This window comes from Megalops cyprinoides, chromosome 12 (assembly GCF_013368585.1).
Source record: "Megalops cyprinoides isolate fMegCyp1 chromosome 12, fMegCyp1.pri, whole genome shotgun sequence".
NCBI lineage: Eukaryota > Metazoa > Chordata > Actinopteri > Elopiformes > Megalopidae > Megalops > Megalops cyprinoides.
The window spans coordinates 24,262,308-24,287,524 of record NC_050594.1 but is presented as its reverse complement, the minus strand read 5'-3'; the positions used below and the strand labels follow the sequence as shown (position 1 = coordinate 24,287,524).

Sequence of the window (25,217 nt, the reverse complement as noted above, 5' to 3'; positions counted from 1 at the left end):
GGACAGGGATGGTTTAAATTGACCTCCCCCCAATCAGCGCAACGCAGATTATCTGCGTTTTGACTGTGAGAACAGAGGCGTTAAAAACAAATAGATGGACGTACCAGGGGAACATCAGACATCTTTCATTTTGAACCTGCTGTTCTATGACTTTGGGACTGAGCAATCGCTGGTGGAAGGCATTCTGAAATAATCTTAATGGTCCTAGATTGAATTCAAGCATAGAGAGGAGTGTTCGTTTCAATCTGTTATCATGTCATCCAATTTCAGACAAGCTGTCTTTTCTAATATCTCCGCTCCGCTTTGTCTCGTCTGTCCCGGTCCGCTGTTGGCGCGGTTCCTCTTTGACCTATTTACAGAAGGCTCCATCGTAAGCGGTTTATGGTTTTAAAAATAATAATAAAAATCTATAAGCTCATTGACTGCATTGAAGTCACCAAAAGGCAGGTGCTTATTGTCTGGTTGCCTGCCTGTCCAAGGTGAAAGAAATACCCTACCCTCATCTGGTAGATGGAAGCAATACTATTATTCCCCCCCTCATGGAAGACACACACAAATCACATTTTAAGGGGGGGGGGGGGATTATAGAGTTTGTGTTCACAATCACAATCACAATCACAATCACAATAGCTTTGGTTGTCCTGTAAGCATCTGCTTCATAAGGAAAGAGATGATTGCCACCCTTTCTGCTTGGCTGACCATGACAGCTAATAAATATAAAACTAATTATGATGACAGTCATCCCACACAAGAATAACAGATACAGGTATATAGGCTTACTACAGTGCATATTTTAGAGAATGAGGCAAAGACATACCACTGCTCTCTGCATGTGCTATATTTTTTAAGAGTATCAATCGGCAGGACCGATTCATTTAGGAAATAGAACTACTGAGCTACTGAATAGAACTACCCTTACACTTATGTGTCCATGCATCCACAGGCTATTCGAGTGGACTTCCTGTACCACGGAGCACTTGGGGAGTGAGAGAAGCTAAGTGTACACAGCATACCTGGCAACCACAGGACCTGCAATCTGCGCCAAGCCTGTGCAGCTGGCTGCATTGCCATGAGTTCAGGATCATAAGACAATTGTTACAGTCCAGGTCCTGCGCATAAAGCTGCTGTTCTTCCTGAGCAGGCCGTCGGCCGCCCACATATCATTAATCACTACAACGCCTATTACATAAGGACACGGATGGCAAACACTTTACATCAAAGAGGTATGTGCTTTTAGTAATGATGATTAATTGTGCATTTTGTCATTGAAATACAAGCAGACATAAGAAAAACAGCTCTGAATGATTTGCATATGAAACAAAGAGGAAGAGTCTACAAAAACAGTTGTGATGACTAAAAGCCATTGTTTGATGTGCAGCTGCTTCACCTCATGTAAAGTCCCTTGCAGTTGTCTCTCTTGCTCCAGTGCTGATAAAATGTTCTCAGAGCAACTTGATTTGAACTGACAAGCTGGTTGTGAGAGGGTTATTTAATAAGGAGCGCACACCACCACCAAGTAATGTGATTGTGGCTGTTCTGAGGTCCCGGGAGGCACACATTATTGGGCGGGACTAGCAGGTCTCGGATTTGACGTTCAGGGCTGGGAGACAGAAGGTGACAGGCTTTATTTCCTCTCCTGTACATAGTGCAGACAAGTCAGGGGAGGGCTTCACTCAAAAGGAGGTGCTTTGTTCAATTGACTGTGAACACAGAACACTGTTTCTTGACAAGAGTCTTCTACAAGTGTTCTCCTGCTCCCTGAGCACTTTTCATCTATTCATCACTTTCCATTTGCTTGCATAACTGCCATCAATTAGAATACAGCGGGCAGCTGGTGGAAATGTTACACAAGTAAACATCACGTAAGTGTCAAGTCCCTTCTTCCATTTCTTTCCTCCCTCTTTGCACTTCCCAGCCTCCGCGATGAGTTCGCAATGTGGGCAGGCGACCTATCCCACACTGCCTTGGGTTCTCCGCTCATGACAGGCCCTGCCTCCACACTGGAGAGAGAGCCGAGGTCAAACACGACCGCTCTTAGTCCCCAGTCAAGCTACAGCTCCCGTACTTACTCCTGCTCTGCAGAATCTCAAAATAAAGGTCAAGACAATTATTCACATAGACAGTGGGATAAATGTACCGTATTGAATCACGCACTGCGCTGTACTTGTGCTAGAAATAATACATTTGAAAGTTGAAAAGTGTGGGCAAAAAAAAAGCACAGGATAATGACATCAAAATTTTCCTTGTAACATGAGACAAACAGCTATTTTAAGCAAGAAAGAAGGATTTAAAGCCAAGTTAATTACAAACTGGCTACATGGCAAGAGAAACAGTGACTTTCTTTTCTCAGTTAACATCCTCAGTTGGTCTTGTGTGTTGAAACAGGCTGTGTTTGAAAGAGGCCCCTTGGTAATGCAGGAACAGGCTGTGCTGACTGGGTGTGTACATGATAAATTAATACAGCATTATCCTGACTGCCATGTGCAGGACCAGAGTGGTGTCTGATCCACTCAACTTGCTGTTACACAGTAGCACTAATGAGGTCAGTGGGAGCATCTTCCAACGACACAAACCACTTGCGACCACGGTTACGAAATACAGCCTCCACACTCTGTACAGGAGAGTGGAAATTCAGTCATGTTACATTACATTACAGGCATTTAGCAGACATTCTTATGCAGAGCAACTTACATAGGTTACAGTTCTCACATGTTAACAATTTATTCAGCTGGATATTTATTGAGGCAATTCTGGGTTAAGTACCTTGGGTACAGGGTATAGCAGCAGTGCCCCAAAGGGGGATTGAACTAGCAACCTTTCGGGTCACGAGTCCTCCTCCTTACCACTTACGCTATACCTCTGCCCATCTTGTAGACTCTTCCACATGGCCGTCTCCTAAATGTAAATTGGGGCGTACGGCCTCACCGAGCACTGTTGATGCAGCAGACTCTCAGTTCAGCAAAACGCTCCATTGCATCTGGTTACACCATCTGCATGCGTTTCCTAAGAGCCTGTGCGCAGCAAGGCATGCTCGAGTCTCAGCCCACAGTGACAGCCATCAGTCACTGTCACTGAAAATACCGGGCCGCTGAGGCTCCTCTAAGAGCGCGGTTAGGTAATGAGTCGCTCCTCCGCGGGACACTAAGATGATGTGAGCTTACAGACAGGAATCACACCACTTTGTCACAGTGCCCCCGAGCCAGCGAGGCTCATCGTCTGATTAGACTCCAAGCTCTGCAGGAGTGCGATGACCTTTGTTATCCGTGGTAAGCGCTGACCTGGGCGCGTGTCAGGTGCGAGAGACCGTGGGGATGGCCTGGACAACAAGGCAGTGGTCAGAACTCCACCGGTTTGCTGGATTTCTGACTGTGCTGAATTTGAGCAGGAGGGAAGGTTTTGAAGAGCACTGGTCCAGTCCAAAATAAACTCTTACACATAGGAATAAAATGATGTCACTCTTTTGCAGATTCACGAGAGGATAATTGATTGTGAACATAAACCCAAAACGTATTATACAAGCTGCTGAATACAACACTCTTAAACACCTGCTATTACAACTAGGGCTGCAACAATAACTGCATTATCACCATACCGCGGTGTTGAGCCTGTCACTGCCATTACCGCCATAACAGCTGTTTTTTTCCCTTATCTGAGAGTGCTGCCATCCTCATGTAGCTTTTGGCTTGGTCTGTGGCCTTATCGACACATATCCGGATATTTTCGAAAACTCACTTTTTTCTATCAGTTTTGAAATGGATCATGTACACAGTACACACATGCCCAGACCTCTGCACTGAGCATACACATAACATTTAGTAAGCACATCACGTCATTGTAACCTTCTGGTCGACTGACCAATCAAATCAAGATTGAGAGGACTGACATTGAGGAGAAGCGGTTTGCGAGTCTGGTGTTGAAAACTAGTGAGCAACTGCAACTGTCAACAAATAATGTTATGGAGGAAAACATTCAATGTATGATAACCCCTGTCTATACCCATGTTTATTAATTATAATGCGTAACATTCTGCTTCTGTTACATGGATACATTTGAAATTGCCAGCAGCTGCTAAGCATAAGGAGTTTAAGGAATTTAAAACTGTGAGTAATTTATATAGCCTATTTTAAAATAGACCTAGTGCCCCCAAATTAAATCCCTTGTAAATTAAATCCCTTGCTGGTTATTGCGAACGAGGCACGAACAAGGCTGCAATGGTTAGCTATTTGGTGTAACAGTTCATTAGTCAAAATAGGGGGTGGCCTATTTTATTATTTTTTTTTTGATAAAATTCATGCCTGAATTAGCCTATTTACAATAACACAAAAATAACTGTAGGCTTTAAAAAAACAAGAAACAACAAAGCCAATAAACAGTTTGTCCTGTCTTTGTTGGTTCTTTTTTCAATGCTTTTAGGCCTATAGTGGTAGTGATAGTAGTGATAGTGGTAGTGGTAGTACCACTATATCGCATATTAAGGGACGAGTAACGTCAAATGAATGAATAATTAAACACAGGGGGGTTTGGTTGTGGTATTACCGCAAAGGTGGCATTCTTTGAATACTGCGGTAAAGATATTTCTATACTGCTGCAGCCCTAATTACAACAATTATTAAAATCACATCATTTTAGATTTCCAATTCATCATATTATCCAGTCAATGTACTGCATTATAACGCGTCGTGAAAGCTAAAGAAAACGTAGTTTTGTTAAGTCTGCCTACAAATAAATTTGTGTAACACTAAAATACACAGATGGGATTACTGCTGTGGTTCATGTCCAATTCAAGAACAAGCAACTGCCATGAGACGCACAAGAACAGAGACACTCTTCAGAGAAGGGTCCAACATAAAAGCAGTAATCATATCGCAGTGGCCATTTCTACTTTTAGTCAACAATGTACCCAAGGAATTACCATCACTTTCAGCTTCTGTTAAAAAAGGAGGAAAAGAACAGGGCTACACCCGAAGCAGAGCTCAGTCAATGCCTTATTATACTGTGTAGAGACCATTCAGGGAACAACAGAACCTGTGGACTGTGCATTTTATTGATTGAGAAGATTATAAGAACGGTAATCATAATTATCACAATAATAATTCCTTAATCGTTCTGTAATACCGCTCTCAAGAGAGGCTCCACTCCTTAAGACGCATAATTGACTGTGAACTTTTTAATAAATGCTCGGCTCAACGACCAGCACTTTAGAGTTATGGGCTGCTCTCCAGTCCTGGCACCGCTCTCAGTGACAGCTGTGTAACTAACATCGTCATTATATTCTTCATAATAATCACATAAATAATAACAACTACAAACTGACAGAGTGCCAGATGGACAAAGAGTCAAAATAACGGGAAGGTATGAGCGAAAGCTGCCTAATTTCGAAGGAACAAAAAGGCTGTCTGTCTTTCATTTCCAGTCACTTCACCTGTTCATGTGAGCCTTTGTGGTAACAGGAAGAGGAAGTGAACAATATACCTTATTTAGTCCAACTTCCAGTCCACAGGGCATGGTTTCAAGGAAAACTATTTTTAGCTGATGTTAGGTGCAGTGTTATGAAACGTCACAGATATTTTTGCTATTTGCAGAGTTGTCCAGCTCTTTGAAAAGGTTTTCTGTTTCAGCTCAGTTTTCAGGAATGATACCTTTCACAGAATTGCTCAAATATTCTCAACCTTAGTAAATGGACTGACTCCAAATGCAAATCCAATTAAAGCTTAATTAGCTAATTTAATTTCTAATTTGATCAGTAAAAACTGATTCTAGTGTCTCCTCTTTTAGGAATAGCATAGTTGTAAAAATCCATGTCCCGCACAAACTCATAATGGCACGGCACAACACAAACTGCCTTCCTGCTAACACAAGAGAAGAATGAATTTTAAATGCATTTTAAGTTGCTTTCCATTTTGATGCTTTGATGCATACACGTACATGTGAAATGTACAAAACAGCTGGGCTGCTTCTAGAGTCAAAACTTGACTAGGACAGTATACCACCAGGCTTTCAAACCCAGAGCCTTATATACTGATCCACCCAGAGAGCACAAAACAGATTAATAGGTGAGAAATAACTGTCCTTCACCATCGGGCACTCACAGCTTGTTTCCATAACGACCTGTGGGTTGACGGTCCCAGAGGACATAGTTCTGTCTAAAAAGAACCTACATATCACTGCATTCCTTACATCATCTTGAGGTCCAGTTAGCGCATGGAAAGGACCCCCAACGTCTAATCCTTTTCAACATAATGCCTCTATCACCAGTGCAACAGCTAGCTATCTTTAAAAAAAAAAAATTGGATCTAGTCACTTCCTAACAGTAAGCCAGCTAGGTGGGAAAAAAGTCATAATTGACAAATTTTAATATGCTTCTACAATATTTAGCCTGTAATGTGAGAAAATCTGTAATCTGTAAATTCTCTGCCCATTTAATTTACATGTAGCCAGCTAGCAAGCCACCCAGGCTAAGGGCTGCTGTTAAATGGAGGAAATACTCTAAAATGAAAGTTCTCCTTTCTTCTCCCATGCACCAAACAATTTCTTCCTCTGGCTGGACATGTTCAAACTTCACTTCAAAAGATGTGGTAGATGTGTGTGGTAGATGACATGATATACTTGACGTTCTATCTGGTTCCTTCCTTCTTCCATAAACGAGCCTTGGCCATATAGGGTTGCAGGTAGCCAACTCTAACTGTAGTGACCGGCATTTTTAACTTAGCCACCTTTAAAGGCACCTGGACACATGTGAGAGGAAATGAGCCACCGGTCTGACACTAGTGACTTTGTCAAGCACACTGAATCACAGGCTCTGATTTCTCAAAGACAACAGCGTAGGAGGGAGGAGGAAATGTGGAAGAAAGATGGGAGGGGGGGAGCAAGAGCACTCTCTGTGCTGGACAATAATCAGGTATAAAATCAAGGACAAGGGCATGGGATTTAACTGCTATTCACGATTACCTTTTCCTGCCTGAGTGGGCACAAAAACCTTACCGGGACGTGAGACAATGAAAAGACCTAATCAAGATGAGGGCCTGAGTTTTCAAACCCTGGGAAAAGGCAGAAAAAAGTCAAACTACTGTTTGTGCTTGACTGGTCGAAGTGTTGGAATCACAGCAAATTGAGATATCTCCTACTCCCACTGCTTACCCCTGAGGATTGGAACTGGGGGATTTCTATTTAAAGAGAAGATGAGGGTGAGAAAAAAAAAAAACATACAGTGCTCATCCACTCACTTTCCACTGCTTAGATCAGCACACCATAGCACATTAACAGTCACACACGTGCGTGCATGCACTCACACATACACACACACTCACACACTCCACACAAACACACACACCCACACATACACACACACACACACACACACACACTTCAGCAATTAATGTCATTATTTTAGCTCCATCCCAACAGTGACTGGCCTCACATCCTTCATCTGATGTAGGTTGGGTTTAAAATTAGACTGTGTGGGAAAATCCAACATTCAAAATGTAAACGAGAATAGTCACGAGGGTGGTGAGCCATGACCCTTAGTTTATTACATAAAGCACTAAAATTCAATTCCATTCAAACAGCAATGCTGCTCTGACAACAGGGCCTGTCTCTTTGCAAAAACCTGCAGCTGGGTACTGCTGTCTGTAATCCCGTTACATTGCCTTTCAGCGGTCATTAGGGTCAACTTCCTGTTCCTGTCAAGTGTTGATGACATTGTGGAATTTGGAACTTGTGCTCTTCTTACGTAAGAACCTAATTACACACATGCATCAAATCAAATAGACAAATATTGTTGACATACATCAAATCAAAATTAAATTGTACTTCTTTGATCTGACCTAACTTTTGCCTTCCCTTCATATTATTAAAGAGAGGAAGAGAGTGCGCAGATAATAAAAACCGCATCTGCCCATGATAGTTGAGAAAACTTTTATTTTCCATACCAGTTCTCAGTTGGAGAAGGAAAAAAGGGGGCCTTTTCACAAATTCTATGCACGTCCACCACTACAGAGAAAAGTCTATTTTGGCCATCATCAATCTTTTGATTACTTACACGCCAGCTCCCACACAGAACCTTGGAGACGCCACAGCCAGTTAATAATTCCATCCATTTTCTGGGGAGGACTCCATCATTTATTATGTTCGATATCTATCTCATCAACTGTCTAATAACTCTCATCATGATTGGCTAATGCCGAAGCCAATCTCTCTCCCAGATAAAATGCTCTCATAAAGCATTGGTTTATTTACTTTGGGAGTAAACAGTACTGTAATGTCGGGCTGTTACTAATGAAAACTGCAAGGAGATCAGTCAAGGTTGCAAAGGCCAGGTTCTCCTCTTATGATGCCCGATATTGCCTGGACTTTAATCATTGTGACTTATTCTGATCGCATTTGTACTAACAGCGTACACACTGTGTTTCTCTAATGTACTCTCTACAGCACTGAGACAAATATATTGAGTATGTGGTTCTGCTTTGAATACAAATGCCCTACACAAATGCAGACAAAGTGCTTGGATGGCACTGTATAGGGTCTCAAAGAACAAAAGTACTCTATACTCTTGCGTAAAAATAAAAACAGCTTATATTTGATGCCGGGTGCTTTTGTGTGAGAATTAATCCAGTCCGTATTCCCAACACAATAACATCTGCTGTTATTTAATCATCCAAATCTTTCTCTAAACAACACTGTCAGATAGTGTGTTCTGAACAAAAAACACAAGGTTTTCTCAACAGGGAAGGGAGAGGGAGAAAAAATAATCAATCAAGACTGACACATTGAGGAGAGATATGACACTCAGGAAGAGGAAGGTGAGAGGAGCTCTTTCTTGGACTGACCTCTTTAAGGTGAATAAACAGTCCCCGGAGACGAGGCTCAAGGGAGAACCTCACCAAGATCAACACTTGTCAGACTGTACAGCACTGGCCAAGGTCCCTATAAAGGCTGCGCCTGTGTTTACACTGGCATTGCGTTACACTGCAGGGCCCTGGAAAATACAGTTACTAAAGCAGCCTGATCAAACAAACACATTTATTTACATTTACTGAGGATATTTACTCCAATTCATCACTGTATCCCAGGATAGGAATCAAACCTGTGAGTTTATATATATAGCCATCCATTATCTAGCCTGCACCTCCTGATAAACTATTAACCGGATCAAGCAGAATAAACAGGAACACACATATTACCTCAGTTTTGGCCTCCTTAGACACTGGCTACCATTTACTTTGAGATTAGATATAAAATTGTATTGATTATTTTCCAGGCGTTACATGGGCTACACACCAAGTACATCTCTGAATTACTCCCTATCTATCATGATGGGCTTTCAGGTCATCAGATATAGGTATTCTCTGTATCCCCATGACCTGGTTAAAGACAAAGGGGGACCAACCCTTCTCTGTGCAAGCCTCTAAACGGTGCTGTTGGAAAACATTAGGGCAGAAAGCCTCTCTATTTTTAAGCCCCTTTTGAAAGTTCATATTTAAAGGGGGCTTTCATTCTTTTTTGTTTTCTGCATTAGTTATTTTTATTATGTCAATAGCTATTTTCTCCAAAGCTGCTTGCTTTTTTAACATTGTGTGTTTATTTCAACCTTTCACTTATTATTTTCTGCTAATGGCAAGCACTTTGAATGTCTCGTACGGAAAACTTTTTTTGTGCACATAAAGAGTCACAAGGACTTGGGAAACATCATTCTTTATATTTTTATATGATCAGAGAACTAGCCATTGGAAAACAAAACAAACAGTTGATGTCCTTATTTTTTTTCTAACAGGCTTTTGTGTTTCCCCATTCATTCTAATGGAAAGCTGTGGCTGGAAGTACATGCATCATTGACTGGAGAGGGATCTGGTTCTAGAACACGCAGGAGGGGGCGAGGCAGAGTGTACAGTTTCACTCAACTCACTCAACTAGTCTTTCTCATTATTTTGATTTACTGTAAATCCAATGTGATAAATCAGCCAGGTCTGATAAAATTAAAAAAAAAAAAAAATTGGGGAAAAAAAATTAAGAAAACACTGGTCTAGGACCAAATTACTCTTTATTTCCTCATAAAACCCCTATGCGTCCTCAGAGCAGGTTTCTCTCAGCTTCTTAAATACATTATAAAATGAGTACACGTGATAAAGCAACTGGGGAAAAAAGAAACAAATGGAAAAATACAATGAACAAAAACAGAATGCAGAAATAGCCATTAACGCGAAATGGAATGCGAAAATGAAATGCCTTTTTAGATGGAAATCAAGGGGCCTACTTTGTGTGCACATTTCCATATTGATTTGAGCCTGAAAAAACAGGACTCAGCGCAGGAAGACACCTGTTATTACTTTGTGATTATATTTTCTCCACTTTTAGCTGTGTTTCAAGATTCAGACTCACTCAGAACAGGCTAAATGGCTTGATGACTCCATTCTCGTAAAATCTGTCTAAACATATGCTTTGGGGATCAGCGTGTTCTATGCCAATTTGAAATTAAAATTAATTTACTCTCACCAAACTAATTTCCCAACTGAGTTTTTCATGTACTGCGATGAAATCTGAGCTACTTAAGACCGGTTGACCCAATAAACAGAGCTATGGAGGCACAAAAGCATTAGAGTGCATGTATTGTCCATTAAGAAAGCACAAGGGACACAGTCATTTCTCTTAAATATGTTATAGCCCATTTGTGGGCTAAAAGTGAAAGACTGTGACATCTGTCTGTTCCACTCATGATCACTTAATCACATGTATGTTTCACATGCATATAACACATGTTAGCACTGCATTTTGTTACATTAGCCATTTAGCTTTTACTGCTTGAGTTGTGCTCAAAGCTGGATGTAACGGATGAGCCTCGGTTTAGTTTGGCTGGGGAGCTCATTAAAAGTAAAAATGCATGCACCATGAGTTGTCCAATCCCATTCAAACAGACTATCAAAGAAATGGGGAACTATCACATTCTCATTTACTGTCTACACCCATGCCTCACTCCTCCTGATCTCCCTCCACCCCCTACTGCTAGCATCGCACATCCGTTTCAAAATGCTGGTGTTAGCCTCATCCAGGGGATTGGTTCCTGCGTCTCTCTAATCATCAGACCTTACACACTAGCTGGGCCGCTTTGCTCTGCACCTGGATGTCCCTCCCACTGAGGGTCGTACATCCCAGTCACCCCGAATTTTGCAAATGTATGTACTATCAACTATCACAATTCAAGTGAGTTTATTTGATATGCTTATTTAATATATGATATGACACATCTCATTCTGATAGGTGTAAGGTAATGCTAAGCAAACAGTATTTTGAAACATGGGTAACTTCCTTCTCCATATATACACTGTAAGTAGTAATATTCATAATCCATACACTACTAGCAAAAATTACTAAACAAACACTAAACTGTTAAAACTAATGTTATTATATATGTTAATCTTCTGCCATAATATTTTGAAGGGTGGTGAACTAGTACAGCTTTTTACAACATCCCCCTGTGATGCTGTTAGGGGCGGAGCAGGAGTGTAGAGCTGCTTCCAGCCCTTTCAGCTGTTTCCCACAGGCCAGGAGGCTCCAGGACCCGGGACAGCAGTAGCCACACAGACAGGCACCAAATGCCTGTAAGGCTAACTGCTAATCAGCCTGGGTGTGGCTTGTTGCCTTTGTTAGGCCTGTGATAAAGGCAGCCCGGTTGCAGCATGGGAGGGCCAGCAGCTGGCTACTTTGGTTTTGTCAGCAAGGGTGTCAGGCCGTAAGGGTGCCGTTGTTTTGACTGCAGAAGTAAGTTTTTGTTTTTCGGTTTTGTTGTTTTCCGTAATCCCCAGGCAGGGAAAATAAACCGGCTACTGCCAAATCAACTTTGGATCTATTGTGCTCTCGTCCAATCACTACCTGGCACAGGGGCCCGTCCTGTCGCCCTGTGACAGCCTCTTATCTAATTATTATGTGGATCTCGGAAATTATGTAGCAACATTTATTGCGAGGAAAGGGCACCTTCACAATGATGTGACCTAAAGTTGTCATTTATGAGATTATAGGAGCTATAACTGAGATACTGCTGCAAGCTGATTGCAGCCAGTGCTCCGCCGGAGCTGCTTGTGAAAGTTTACCACAAACTATTTCTTCAAATACGGTATATTTAATTGACTCGTACCAAGTTTCAATTTCTTCTGTCTCCACAAATTTTTCTCAACATCTCCTCTGAACTTCCCCCATTTGCCATTGAATACTCGTACATTGTTTTTCTCTGACATGCCCATCAAGTTTTCAAAACATCCATATTTAAAGGAAATTTTTTAAAATTCTCACATTCAGACAACCCTGACTTCAGCCATTATATAACATGGGAGTATGGCTCATTGAACTGAGCTCCTTGCAGTGCCAAACTGCTTCATCTGAGTTCAGCACAGGGCTTAGCAACCGTATCTGAACAACGTCTAAGACAAGTCAGAGTGGGATGTTTCCGCGATGCAAAAGCCCCATACCGCTACAGCAACTTTTTGCTCCTGTGCAACACCTGAGCAACTCTCCACACTGAGACGGCGCTTCCTCCCGCTGCTCTGCCATTCCGAGTGCACTGCAGCTCCCTATCTCTCTCTCTGTTTACTTCCTTTCAGCGCGCTCCAATGGGGAACCCTCCTGAACCAGCCTCATTTATCTGCCAGGTGTTGGCAGCGTTCCTTCCACAATACCTTACACTCATCTTTTTCCGAAGGTCTCAAACCATCTGAATTGGCGACGCATGCTGAATCTAATACCCTGCTTCAGACGCCGAATCTATGTGACAGCGCCAATGTCAAAGGGGAACGAGCAAGCTAAAGACACCTCTAATTACCTTGAATAAATTCAATGAGGAAAAGCGCTTTGATGGCATTAAAAAGATGGGGGGATGCAGCAATAGTGAATCAAAGGGGGGGTTTTTTTCGCTCCTTTATGTCAGCCTCAACCTCAGGCGCTGAAAAGCATCAGAGGGTGCCTTTACATTAAAGTGAATGGAGCAATCTGTGCCATTCTCCACAACGCCCTCTTGAATATCTGTCATTTTGATCATATTGTACATACACACAGATGTTCATTAATTCAGTATGTTAATACCATGTGGGCAAGATTACCTATAAAATAACTACGACACTCGCTGCATTAGGTAAGAGTTCTACAAGAACACAGGAGAAAAGGTAAGGTCAGAAATTCTCAGTTCAGTCGGAGTAGGACAAAATGAATACCTACGAAAACCTTTGTATCTGAGGACAGCTCCGGCTTACACTAGTGGAATCCACCATCTTATGGGGCTGACGCCAGCTCATATTTACAAGCCTGTCAAACACATTGATGCCTTAGGGCAAAAGAATAACAAGAGGCTGAGGTTTTAAGCCCAGTGCTTTAGAAAACTGTATGCATACTAATTCCCAGGCTGGAAAAAAAAAACTGATGAAAAATAGAACTTGAAATGAAATAAACAAAGCAGGTGCTAAAATGAATCCATTCATTCCTATAACAAAGTCAGTACACTCTCAGGCTTTGAAGAGCGATAGACCAGCTCGTTGGCTGTAAAGCAATGCATGAAATGAGCTGCTATAAAGACTAATGGCTTATTTTGCAGTTGTAGGTGCAGCAAAGAAATATTAATATAGAATACTAGATGTGGGGGGAATGTGAAGTGGGAATAAAAAGGTCTTAATGATAGCGATATTTATGGAACTTGCTGTGTTCACTGGATATTGCATTTATGAGTATTGGACAACCTTTGATTTTAACCATTTCTGCTACCTGAATTTACAGGGGATTAAACTAATATAAAGAATGTAGTCTATTTAATTAAAAAATAAATCAAAATTGCAAAAAAAGGCACAGACAAGCAGATTTTCTCCCATTGAGATCATTATAGTTTAGTTAGCCAATCACTGACATCCTTTAAAAAAAAAAACTACGGGGATCCCAGTAAAGATTAAGTCGATTGTTAGTTCATGGGCAAATTCCATTACAAAAATTAAAACAAAATATTAAAACAGCCCTGCTTACCTAGGAGTGATAACTCACAGTGGACTGGATGTGTGGACTGGGAGTAGTAGTCACCGAGGAACCACGGAATTGAACATTTCAGAGAAACCACTCCCACAAAACCCACAGAATCACTTCCAGCACCAAAAATCCACAGAGGTTACACCCCAGCTGTTGTTAGAATCCATGCTGAAATCAAGTTCCTCTGTATATTAAAGTGTAATCTGACAACATTAAAGGTGTTGTTTGAATGGTAATGAAGGAGTGAAATTCTACATTCTGTTTTGACTGTAATGGCAGGACACAGGAAAACAAAAGCATTCCCCTTCCACCAAGACATCTTCTACAAAAACAATAACTAATTAGCACTTTTCCCCCTTCATTTTGCTCAAGCACAGACCAAATCAAGTTTCACTGTGCTCTTAAAACCACTTTTAAAACCCAAAACACTGGACCCCTGATCCTAGTGTAAAAAAATATTTGAGTCTTCAATCATTTCACATAGCTGCCAGATTATATATTAGCTGTTGCTTCAAAACAATAAAACACATAACACTATGCTGTGTTATACACCAAACTGAGTTTGAGGGAGATCTACAGACAGCAGCTTCTCTGTCACAATCCTGCTGGAACTCTTTGCAGCCATTATCCACAGTGGACCGCCACAACAGATCTTTCTACCCACTCTGGTAGGAATGGGAATCTCAGACACTGCCCTGAGTCCTACTGCTATGCTCAAGCCATTCTTGCTAAGTGACCTCAAGAGGCACTCTCTCGACTTCTCATTCTCTCAACGAGGGTCCCAAGTGGCTCAGAGCTTGGCGCCCTCTATTCTCGCTTTCACTGAATCACTTGCACATGTTATTTCTGCCCACAGGTTTTCCCGCCTCAGGTGTTGCTCTTGATGGCAAGCTCTTCTTCACAGAAAAGATCTTTCTGGAGATCCAGCCCTACAGGTTCATCTTCAACAGAATAAAATAACCTCTTCTGTTTCTCAGCAGTTACTCATCTCAGCTCTCTATCCAGGCCTTTGTTCAGAGGGCGCTGCTGCAGTTCCTTGCCACTAGACCATTTGAACTCAATCCGAACACTGCTGTAGCCAGTTTCCAACCGGGTCCATGAGTCGCCTTTTCTTGCTTCCTTTCGCTGGTTTCTGATCACAGCTCACATCAAATTAAATTGCCTGATACCAGTATTGCATACGGTCCAGGACGACTCCTTCCAACATTCACTGATTTATCTGACCTTATACCCTCGACAACAGCTGTAACCTCAGGTCATTTAGCAGCCCTTATCCTTTGCCTCCACTAGTGGAACTAGTTACATGCAACCATCAGGACTGTAGAATATATCACCATCTTTCAACATTGCCTACAAATATACCTGTTGATAATTCATTTCATTGTTTAGGACCATACCACCCCAAACCCTGGGAGAAATCTGACAAACTGTAATATTGCTTACTTAGTTGTTAGGCACTATGAGTGCAAAAGAATAATGCAAATTATTTCTATGCATTATGTGTATGCTAAATCCTTTACTGTCAAATGCACATATTTTACCACTGTGTTTCAGCTTAATGCTCTCTCACAGCCCATTTTCTTGTTGCTCCTCCTCTAGTTGCACCTTTGATTAACTAATGTATCTGGCCATAATCTGGATAAGAGTGTTTGCTAAGTAATAAATAAAAAGAGCAGTTTTCTTTTTTGATTGGTGAATTAACAACAGTTTTCATTTGAATCTGATGATGTGCTATTGAGGGACAGAGAATAACAGGGGTTTACGGCAGAGCCACGCTGGATGCTGGCTGCTATTATGGCCCTTGTGTTTACCTATGGTGTATGGGTAAATGTGCTAACATGGCAGAAAGCTAGCTAAAATATGATTTGTCTTCAACCAAGAACTAATGTGATGTTTTATTACATAAATCTAAAACTACATAGCTAACTAACCCATGCAAACAAGGCCTGATTAGTTTGTCTTTGCAATTTTCATTTCCACACTGAGTAACACATATTTACTTGCTACGCATTAATAAACATGAGTCCATTTTACTTATTCATATTTTGCCTTGGGCTTTCTTTAACTCCCTCATTTACCTAATACTCTGTTTTTAACCTGTTTTTATTTATGTTTTCAGAAATCATCTAGGTAGCTAACAAGAAAGCAATAAATGACAGTACTTTATAGCTAGTGAAGTTACAGAATTTACCACCTACCTGTTCAATTCCTCATTATAGCAGCATAAAACATGCCATCAGATGAAAATTACCGTTATTATATTTATTTATATGGTCAGCGTTCACTACTGTCTCTTCCCTTCTCATTACATGCAACAGTAAATGGCTGAAGGAGCCATTATTCAGTGTCTGATGTTTTTAGCTTGCTCTTTACTTGTCATTTCTGTTAGGGTTGCTAGGTGGTTGCTAGGGAGTGACGAAAGCATTAAAGCATTAAGCAAAAATGGCAGTTTATACTTACAGTTATGTGCCTTGTATGGAAAAAGGCAGCTAGCTTGCAGGTACAACCAAGTTAAAACATTAATTTATCTAAACAATAAGAATAATGGAAAAGGGGGCTTCCTTTTGATAGTGCTCAGATGTTCAAGGCTGGGAAAATGGAATGGAATGAGTAGATCATATTTTCTCACAGAAGGAGAGGCACATGCTGGTCTTAGTGGTCCAAAACAGCAATTTTCAACCTCCACAGCACCAAAATTAGGCCTTACCTCATTCACATCAATGCCATGCTTCTTCATGTACTCTCTGTCGTTGACCTGTCCCCCTTCCACAAACTCCATGGTTAGAATACGTTTGGTCGACAGGTCCCAGTGAATCTTTGGAACCTGAATAAAAAAAATCGGTTCAATTCCAATTATAAACAATGCCTTGGCATGTTACATTACCCAGTGGGCCGTACATTGTTGCCTTTTTCCTGTTATGTAATTTGCACAGCTGTTTTGGTAAAGAACCCTGGCCTTTACATCCACAACCCCTTTCTCTAGTGCCAAAAGACTCCTTTTTGTTACAAAGCAGTCCACATTTGCGTTCATCAAGCCCACTCAGTATCAGCCACTGCCAATGCAATGTAGGCTTCCAATGTTAAAGGTCCGGGATATAAAACACAAAATAGACAGGGCATTTGTCTCTCCTATTTTGTTGTAAAACATAATGCAAAGCTAGGAAAATTTTGTCAGTGACAAAAATTCAAAATGGTACAAACAAGCCATTTAATGTTTTCCTTTTGTGATTCAGAGAATAAAGAGGGATTGAGGGAAATGTACATGGACAATTTCATCCCCTTCACAACTGCCACTGCTTTTCTGCTCATGTGTTCAGAGTCAGATACTCCAGACAAAAGCAGACGTCTGCAATGGAAACACTGCAGATGAATGTTTGGTGGTTTTCTTGCATTTAACATTTTGGGCCAGATTAACGGAGAGAGAATTACGTACGAAAAGAAACAAGAAGAAATGCATGTGACCTGCAGGCAATGTCAGAGATAGATTTATGTCTAATTATACAGTCAATTAAAGAACAACGCTTAAATATCAAGTGAAGCATTCTGCCGTATACACTCCTGGACAAACACAGCGCCTGAACCTGAAACAAGACCTATCAGGACAATCCAAGAAAAAGGAAACTTGTATTTACTGATGGGGAGTTCCATTTAATGATGACAGCTGCCACGGTCAAAGTTGAATTACTCCTTGCCATGTATTCACCACAGTATGATCACTTAACGCCACCTCTTTACAAGTTGTAAAATTGTCAGGCCAAAAAAAAAAACCAAAGGTCACAACAGATGAAGCCTTCGGTAAATGTGAAGGAATATATAATGGACTCAATTACAATAATCTCTTACTGTTTCAGCAGGTTTCATCCCATAAATGAATATGTATGTAAACACTAGCATATGCATCTTGCAGTTTGGAATTACAGCAGAGACTTAATTGCACCTCCAATCATTCCACCTGTTCAGTAAATACTCTAAGAAACAGTAGCAATGCATTTATGCCTAAAATGTAGGCACATTTTTTAAGTACATCTATCCCTTCATGTAAGAACTAATTGTCTTAAATGCTTTTAAAGGGCACATACTGGATGAGTCCTTGAATGGCATTGTATGCTGATGGTGGCATGTGACTTAGAGATGAAGAGAGTTACTGTTACCACTAGGCCCATGGGTTAAATCACCTGCAGTATCAGAACTGTGTTCTGATGGTTTATCTACATGCATGCAAAATGTTACTTTTTGCCCCACTGGCTGCTGCTGATGCCTCCTTTCTCATAATAATCTGTTGTCATGGCTAGAGCAAAATGGAACAGAAAATGAGGGCCATGTTCCCGTGGTTTGTAAACAAAACCATTTTTCTTGCATGTCGCTGTATGTCCCTGCACTTACTGTGTGCCACATGCTCAGAAAACTTCACAGCGATCCTGCCAATCCTTATGCTGATCAAATTCGCTGCTTAATCTACCTTGCTATATAGCAGGGGTAAGTCATGAAACATCAGGCATTCATTTTTACTCTCATCCAATCGCTGCTGATGCTACACTGTCAACTGATTAGAGAAAACCATCATTAAACTCATATCTCTGGGTGTAAACCCAAAATTTGCATTTTCCAGTGAGGTGAGCCGGACTTTCTGTGAGCTGTTAAAAAGAAAAAGGGACTTTCCATGCAGGTATGCAGGTCTTAACAGCAGTTATGAAGGATTATTTACCTTTTGAAGTTTTTTTTTTTTTGGGGGGGTGGGGGGGGGGGGGGGGGGGGGGGATGTAATATAAAGCTACTTTAATGCACGGCCTAAGCAGACCTCTCTTTCACGCATATTTGCGTTGTCACTCTTAGTCACTCCGAGGTCCTGAACATAAGAATGCCATGTTATTAATCAGACAGCAAAGATAACACTGTGTCAGATACCAACTGGAAATCTATCATTAAACAGAGGTAAGCTACCAGACAAGTCCGAATCTGTGTAATCACCTGTACTACCACAATAACTGTGGCTATATAGGAATCTAAAAACATCACAAGCGCATACATGCCCATATACATTTACGTGTGCACACACAGAAAAATGCATATCACCATAAACATAACCTCTTCCAAATCCTGCTCTGTTAATGTAAGTTCTATAATATACAGTACATCTTCAGGGTTGATGTGTGACTTCTAGGGAGGGAATCTTCATCATACCCTAAAGTACTCTGTGCTTCTGCATTATAATGCAATGCATTCCAAACCATTCTTTTTCTTCTATTTGTTGAACTTCAGTATGGCAGAGAAAATTACTTAGGATTAGCAAAAGTCTAGGGGAAAGGATTTACGGAAGATACTATTGATCGCTTTATTTTTAATTTCCTTGAGATATAATTTGTATTACGTCACTCCGATAGCATCTCTTATCAACTGCTGGGAAAGCCAGAGAGCCTTGCAGGCCTGACCAAAGACTAATGCCTCGATCTCCCAACCCCAATTTCCATCATTCAGAGGATTAGATAGCTCAGTGTATGTGTGTGTGTGTGTGTGTGTGTGTGTGTGTGTGTGTGTGTGTGTGGGGTGTGAGCATATCTTCATATACATGCCTCTCTATATGCATGCATGTATGTATGGAAGTATGTTTCATGCCATGCATGTGATGTGCAGGTGCACGGACAGACATGAGAATTGCTGGTTGATTGTGTGTGCGTGTGTGTGCACTAGTGCGTACGTATTTGTATTGTTGTGTGATGTGTCGTACATGTTGCATGTGCATCTTATTTCTGTGTGATGTGTCATGAGTGTATGTGTATATGTTCCAGAATGGTGTACCGTGTATGTGTGTGTCTCTGACAGGTTTGTGTCAGTGAGCAGCTCATCAGCTGAGGAAAAAGCACGCAGTCGAGAAAGAGGATCTGACCACTGCACTCAGAAACACATCCAACCACCAAACTCTGCTATTCCTGATTGGGAGAGGATTAGAGATGTTTATCAGGCAGACTGGGCATGCCATTTTAATCTCATTTATTTATTGACAGATCTGTGAAACCATTTGGTTTCTTGGATGTTTACGGAAAGCGGAGAGCTTCCCCAATGGGATGGCTGTGAACTTCGCTGAAGGGGAAATCCTTCTTGTTAAGAATCTTTTACGCAGAAAGTCACCATCCGAAATTTTGCTGTTTTTACCTTGAGGAATTCAAACTGCTTCAGCAGCTTTGCCACCTTCTCAGCGTTCTTCCCTTCATTCAGGAAATCCAGCTCCAGCGGCATGTTCTTCTTGGCCTCCTCTACCAGCCACATGAAGGCGAAGTCAGGAAAGAGCCAGTGCACAGCATGGAGAAGGAACTGAAAGACACAAAGTGATTCTGTTGGTCTATCATAGCGTTAGCGTGTCAGTAGCATCCTGCCAAAATAACTTTAACTTAGCAGCATTGTATCAGTTTATTAACAGTTGTCACCTTTGGGTAAGAAACTATTTAAAATCACTTCTTTTTTTGCTCTGAGATGCTTCTGGACATCACATCAACATTCAAAGCCACGCATTTTTTGTGTTTTTATACAATGATAAACGATTTGCAATTATGAACTATGAACAAGGCCCGGAGATAATACTGTCATCTTGAGCAAGGATCATTCCGAATCACTTTGTAACAGAAAAGAGTTAGTATATTGAATTGTGACTGCAGACCGTGCATTCTAAAAGCCTCTCCAGGACAGTACAACTGCAAGCACACACTACAGATTGGAGATCTGCAGGAGTACGAGGGAATGTGAAATGGCCGAGCGACTTTAGCACAAAACAAAGGCCCCAGTGATGCCACCAGCTGTGAATGGCCATCGAGAGACGTCATGTGAGCAAGGCCTGGGGACAGCTGCCATAATTACCTCCATTACTAAGATGTCCTTGGAACTCTGGGTCTGCACTTTGGGGTGCTGCACCTTGACGGCCACTGTCCTCCCGTCATTCAGCACGGCCTTGTGGACCTGCGCCAAGGAGGCCGCCCCCAGGGGCGTGTCTTCAAAGCTCACAAAGAGCTGTGCAATCTGTCAGGGGTCGTAGAACATGTGTTTGACAATTCTGTTGTATGTCTCCTGCACTTTTTTCCAAGTGTTATAAGAGCATTAACTGTTTTTCCTGTGACAACGCTGACAGTAACTTCAGATAAACTGTAGACTGTTTCCCTTTCCCAAAATAATGCTGCTTTGTATGACATGTGCAGAGAGACACTACTATTAAAACACTATTAAAATCCTTAAATTTCCCCTCTGCTGCTCACACCAAATATGCGATATTAAGCTGGTGTAGCCTTAACTGAGTTTTAATGTTATCCAAAGGCACCGCCACATGGAAGAACAAAAAGCAGTCTTTTAACCATGCTTATTCATGTGTTTTAGAGTTTAAAAAGAAACTAATTTAATTAGAGGCAGTACTTGGCTATGCTGTTTTGTAATTAAAAAAGGCAGAAGACACAAAGAACAAAGCTAACAAGTGGCCAGCCAAATACTTTTCCATTTTTGTGTCTGGTTAAACAACTGAAATAATCTCGGGGAGCAGAATTTATGCTCCGTAAGTTAAATGTGAGCTACACAGTTTTTCCGCGTCAGATTGAAAGTCAACTCCAGGTCCTCTGAGGCTTAGTTAGCGAGCTCAAGGTCAAAAGTGTTTACATGAAAAAATCATTTTTATGTGCAGGACATCCCATGGCATACTTGAAATTCTGCCAGGCCTCTTCTTTCTCCATTGGTTCCCTAGGCACAAGTACTTCTGTCAAACACAGTGCAACTATACCCTGTCCAAATCAAGTACTAGGTGTCCACAAAGTGGCTGTAGAGCACATGGGTTTTCTTAAATTAAACATGACTTATCTAATACGAATCTGGCCATGAGTGACATGCCCAACCATCATTGCAGCCTCAACACAGAGAATGAAAGAGGCTAATATTGCCATTTATATGCTCCTCTTTACATTCATACACAATTAGCCAATTGAATTAATTACCAATCTAATTCCCGTCACTGTGTGTCAGGTGCATCAATGTTAACCCATACAGAAATGAATGTTTCCAAACCCTGGAAGCAGTGGTCAAGGAAGACAGAGTTAGGGCACAGGGCAAACTTCTGAATCCTGCTGCCAGTATCCCAGTGTGGGTGAAAAGCACAGAGTCAGAGGGATTTCATCTGCCCGCTATCAGATTACCATACATACATTTTTAATGCAAGGTGATATGACTGACACATGTTTTACATTGTACATGCAACATGTATGAATATATGCGTGCTGGTGCCTTTATCAGTCTGCAGGGAAGGGTGGTTTTCCTGCCCAACACAGCACTGAGGGCATCTGTGCAAAGATTTGCAAGTACAACCATGACATAAAAAACAGCAAATAGTATACAAATACAAGATGACCTTTTCAGTTTTTACTGTAAAACCATATTCATTAATCAGGTAATAATGAAAAACCAAATGTGCCACAATTTCATTGGTGAACTATAAGGTGACTTGTCTATACCGTGGTGCCCATAGCCTTATATTTATATAAGGACATGATCTACCCATAACACAGAGAGGCAGTGCACCCAGTCTAAACAGTAATTCTGAACAAGCAGGCTATTTTTATATATCACCACAAATATTACAGTCACCAAGATTAACAAAACATATTGCGTGAGAAGGAAAAAAAAGTCTTAAATGTGACACAGAGATAATGGCAGAGCGTGATCACGGTTAGATCTCCGTAGCTGTGATTTCCCAGATGAAGTGAGCTGTCTGAGAGAAGCAAGAATCTGCATTTCTGCATTTCTTACAACAGTGCAGATACAGCCTTCTTCTCATCACCGCTGGATTATGACACTTTATTCCCCTGAAATGACAGGGTCATTTTGAGCAGGTTGAAAGTAAAGCCTCTACTTTCTCTGCCTTGTTAACAGAAGCCCAGCACCCCTTGTGTGAGGTCTGTGAGCTCTTGACTACTCTTTCTTCACCACTGTACTGTGACCAGAATGAGATTTTTCAGATCGCATTTACAGAGCTCCCGTTGGTCAGGTCCCTCGGTCCGTGACGCATGTTCCCCCGCCTCAGTCTTTGGAAAGGGCACCGGTGCCATGTGAAATAAAACCAGCTTGCAGCAAACAGGATCACAGGACGGTCAGGGCTGCCATGCACCGTTCCAGGCAGGAGCGGGAGGGGAGAGGAGGGAAGGAGAAGGTCTGACTGGCACCCATCTCCCTCTCTCCCCCCCATTGTGCTCCACCACTCTCTCCCTCTTTCTCCCTCTCCGTCACCTCTGCGGTGTGACACGTTGGCCAGCCATCTGCCGCTCCTGCCGCTTGCCCGCCTCTGCCCCTCGCTGTGTGCGGAGACATATGCACCAGCCTTGGCCCCGCGTGCCAGGCGTGCCGCCCGGCCCTCGGCCTCCGGCCCCTGGGCCCCAAGCCCCAGCCCCGCTCCACAGAGCTTTCACTAAAGCACCGCGCTTCCCCTCTCTGCTTCCCGGGAAAGACAGTGCGCTTTAGCTCCTCGGTGGTCAGAGACGGAAGCAGAGCTCCTACAAACAACACATCTGATCCTACAGAGGTGCCGACAGCTGTGGATCTGAGACACACAGGAAGCTCAGAGCACCGTCATGGCCCGTCAGTCACACGGAAAAGCCTCCATTAGTTAGGGCAAACTAACAAAGCGGGCTGTTCTGAGGAGTGAATATTTCATTACAGGAAGAAGGAAAAGGAAAAGAACCAAGGAAGAAAAGGGTACCGGCACTCAGAACTCCATTGGGAAGACACTTCTGTACATGCCCAATATGCAAGGCTATAGTAAAAGCCTCATCAAAAATGGTAACCTGCATATGCACTCCAATGCAATGTGTAATCTGCCACTCTGTGCAGGAATTACACCGGAAAAAACTATTGTCAGAGGGCCAGGGTTATTGGAACACTGCTGAGAGGAAGTGACAACATTTGGTGCTCTATTTACAACCACAGAGGGGTGGGATTACCATCCAAAACCTGAGCGAAGGAACAAAAAAAAAAAAAAAAAAAAGAAATCAAATAAATAAACAAATAAACTGAGGCGTGCTGCTCCGCTTGAGACAAGGGCATTAGGTCTATTGATCTGTTGTGCTTCCGAGCCCAGCGGAGGCTTGGCTAACACCGGCGAAACCCCCGACTCAAAAGCAGAGAATTCCCAGTCAGAGGACATCTTGAACCACAACACCAAGCTGCTCAACATAGATCCCCTTTCAGCTGCTGTGAGCAACGATTCGTGAAGGTCAGGAGATATCATTTGGTCTCTTTCCCTCTTCTTAAAATGTTATCTAGCCTTATTCCTTGCACACAGTATTAACATTGCAAATCTCTGTTAAGACAGATTGGTTATGTGATCTGAATGCAAATTAAAAGGGAGACACAGTTCTCCACCTAAACTGGGAGCGTGAGAGCTATACTGCAATCCGTCCTAGTTTGATGAGAGTTGCCGGACCCTGTATCAATCACGGAGTCGAGCTTCACTGCATGGCTGGCTATTCTTTAGACTGGTTCTGCATCAACATGCCATTCATCTGTCCAGGACAGGTCTTTCCTGAAGGGACAGGTACAGATATCAAGCTCTCTGTCATCCAGTCACATGTGAGATGCACAATGTTCCCACAGGAAAGGCAAAAAGGCCTTGTGAGAAGGTGTGAAGGTGACAAAAGTACGCTGCACCCAGACACGGTTTGAAAGGATTATGGGACTGAGCACATGATGCTGCAAACCTGTCAAGACACAGTTTGATTCTCACCATATGAAAAAAAAAAACTAAATCACAGCCAAAAGTCACAGCACTTTTACTGACTTCCTCCAGAAACTGTTATTCCATGAGCTTTTGTAATGGGAAAGCAGTGAGCCGCAGAAATAGATGAAACTAGACTTTTAACATTGGCCCACATCACAAGGTTCTGGTGAGTGACAGCTCCAGTCTGACAGCTCGCATAACCATTCGGGGGTCTGGAAAATAGCATGATTTAGTCAGCTGATTTATTGACAGGATCTTTTGGCACCGAGATTTCTCCCATTGCCTCGCGTCAGTCTAAGCTGGAGCTGGGCGGAGGGCGAGTCCGCTGGTGGGCGTGGTGCCAGCGTCTGTTTCTGAGGTGTGGAGCCAGGTGAGTCGCCCTGGTTTGCTAGGGACAGCAGGCACTCCGCCCTTCACTCTGACAGCTCACCGTCTCACCTGCACATGGGGAAGCCCCGCCACATGCCGCAGGAAGCTGGAACACATTCAACAC

General features: G+C 42.2%; 1 protein-coding gene across 1 annotated transcript in view; it reads right to left on the bottom strand.

The window, feature by feature from the left end:
- adck1 (aarF domain containing kinase 1) overlaps window positions 1–25,217 on the bottom strand; it is a 139,015-nt gene that overhangs the window by 35,912 nt on the left and 77,886 nt on the right. Inside the window, exons 5-7 of the mRNA XM_036542650.1 lie at window positions 20,839–20,997; window positions 20,140–20,298; window positions 16,697–16,813 (exon numbers count right to left, since the gene is read on the bottom strand). Coding sequence (XP_036398543.1) covers window positions 16,697–16,813; window positions 20,140–20,298; window positions 20,839–20,997 — 435 coding nt within the window. The remainder of the gene's footprint in view (window positions 1–16,696; window positions 16,814–20,139; window positions 20,299–20,838; window positions 20,998–25,217) is intronic.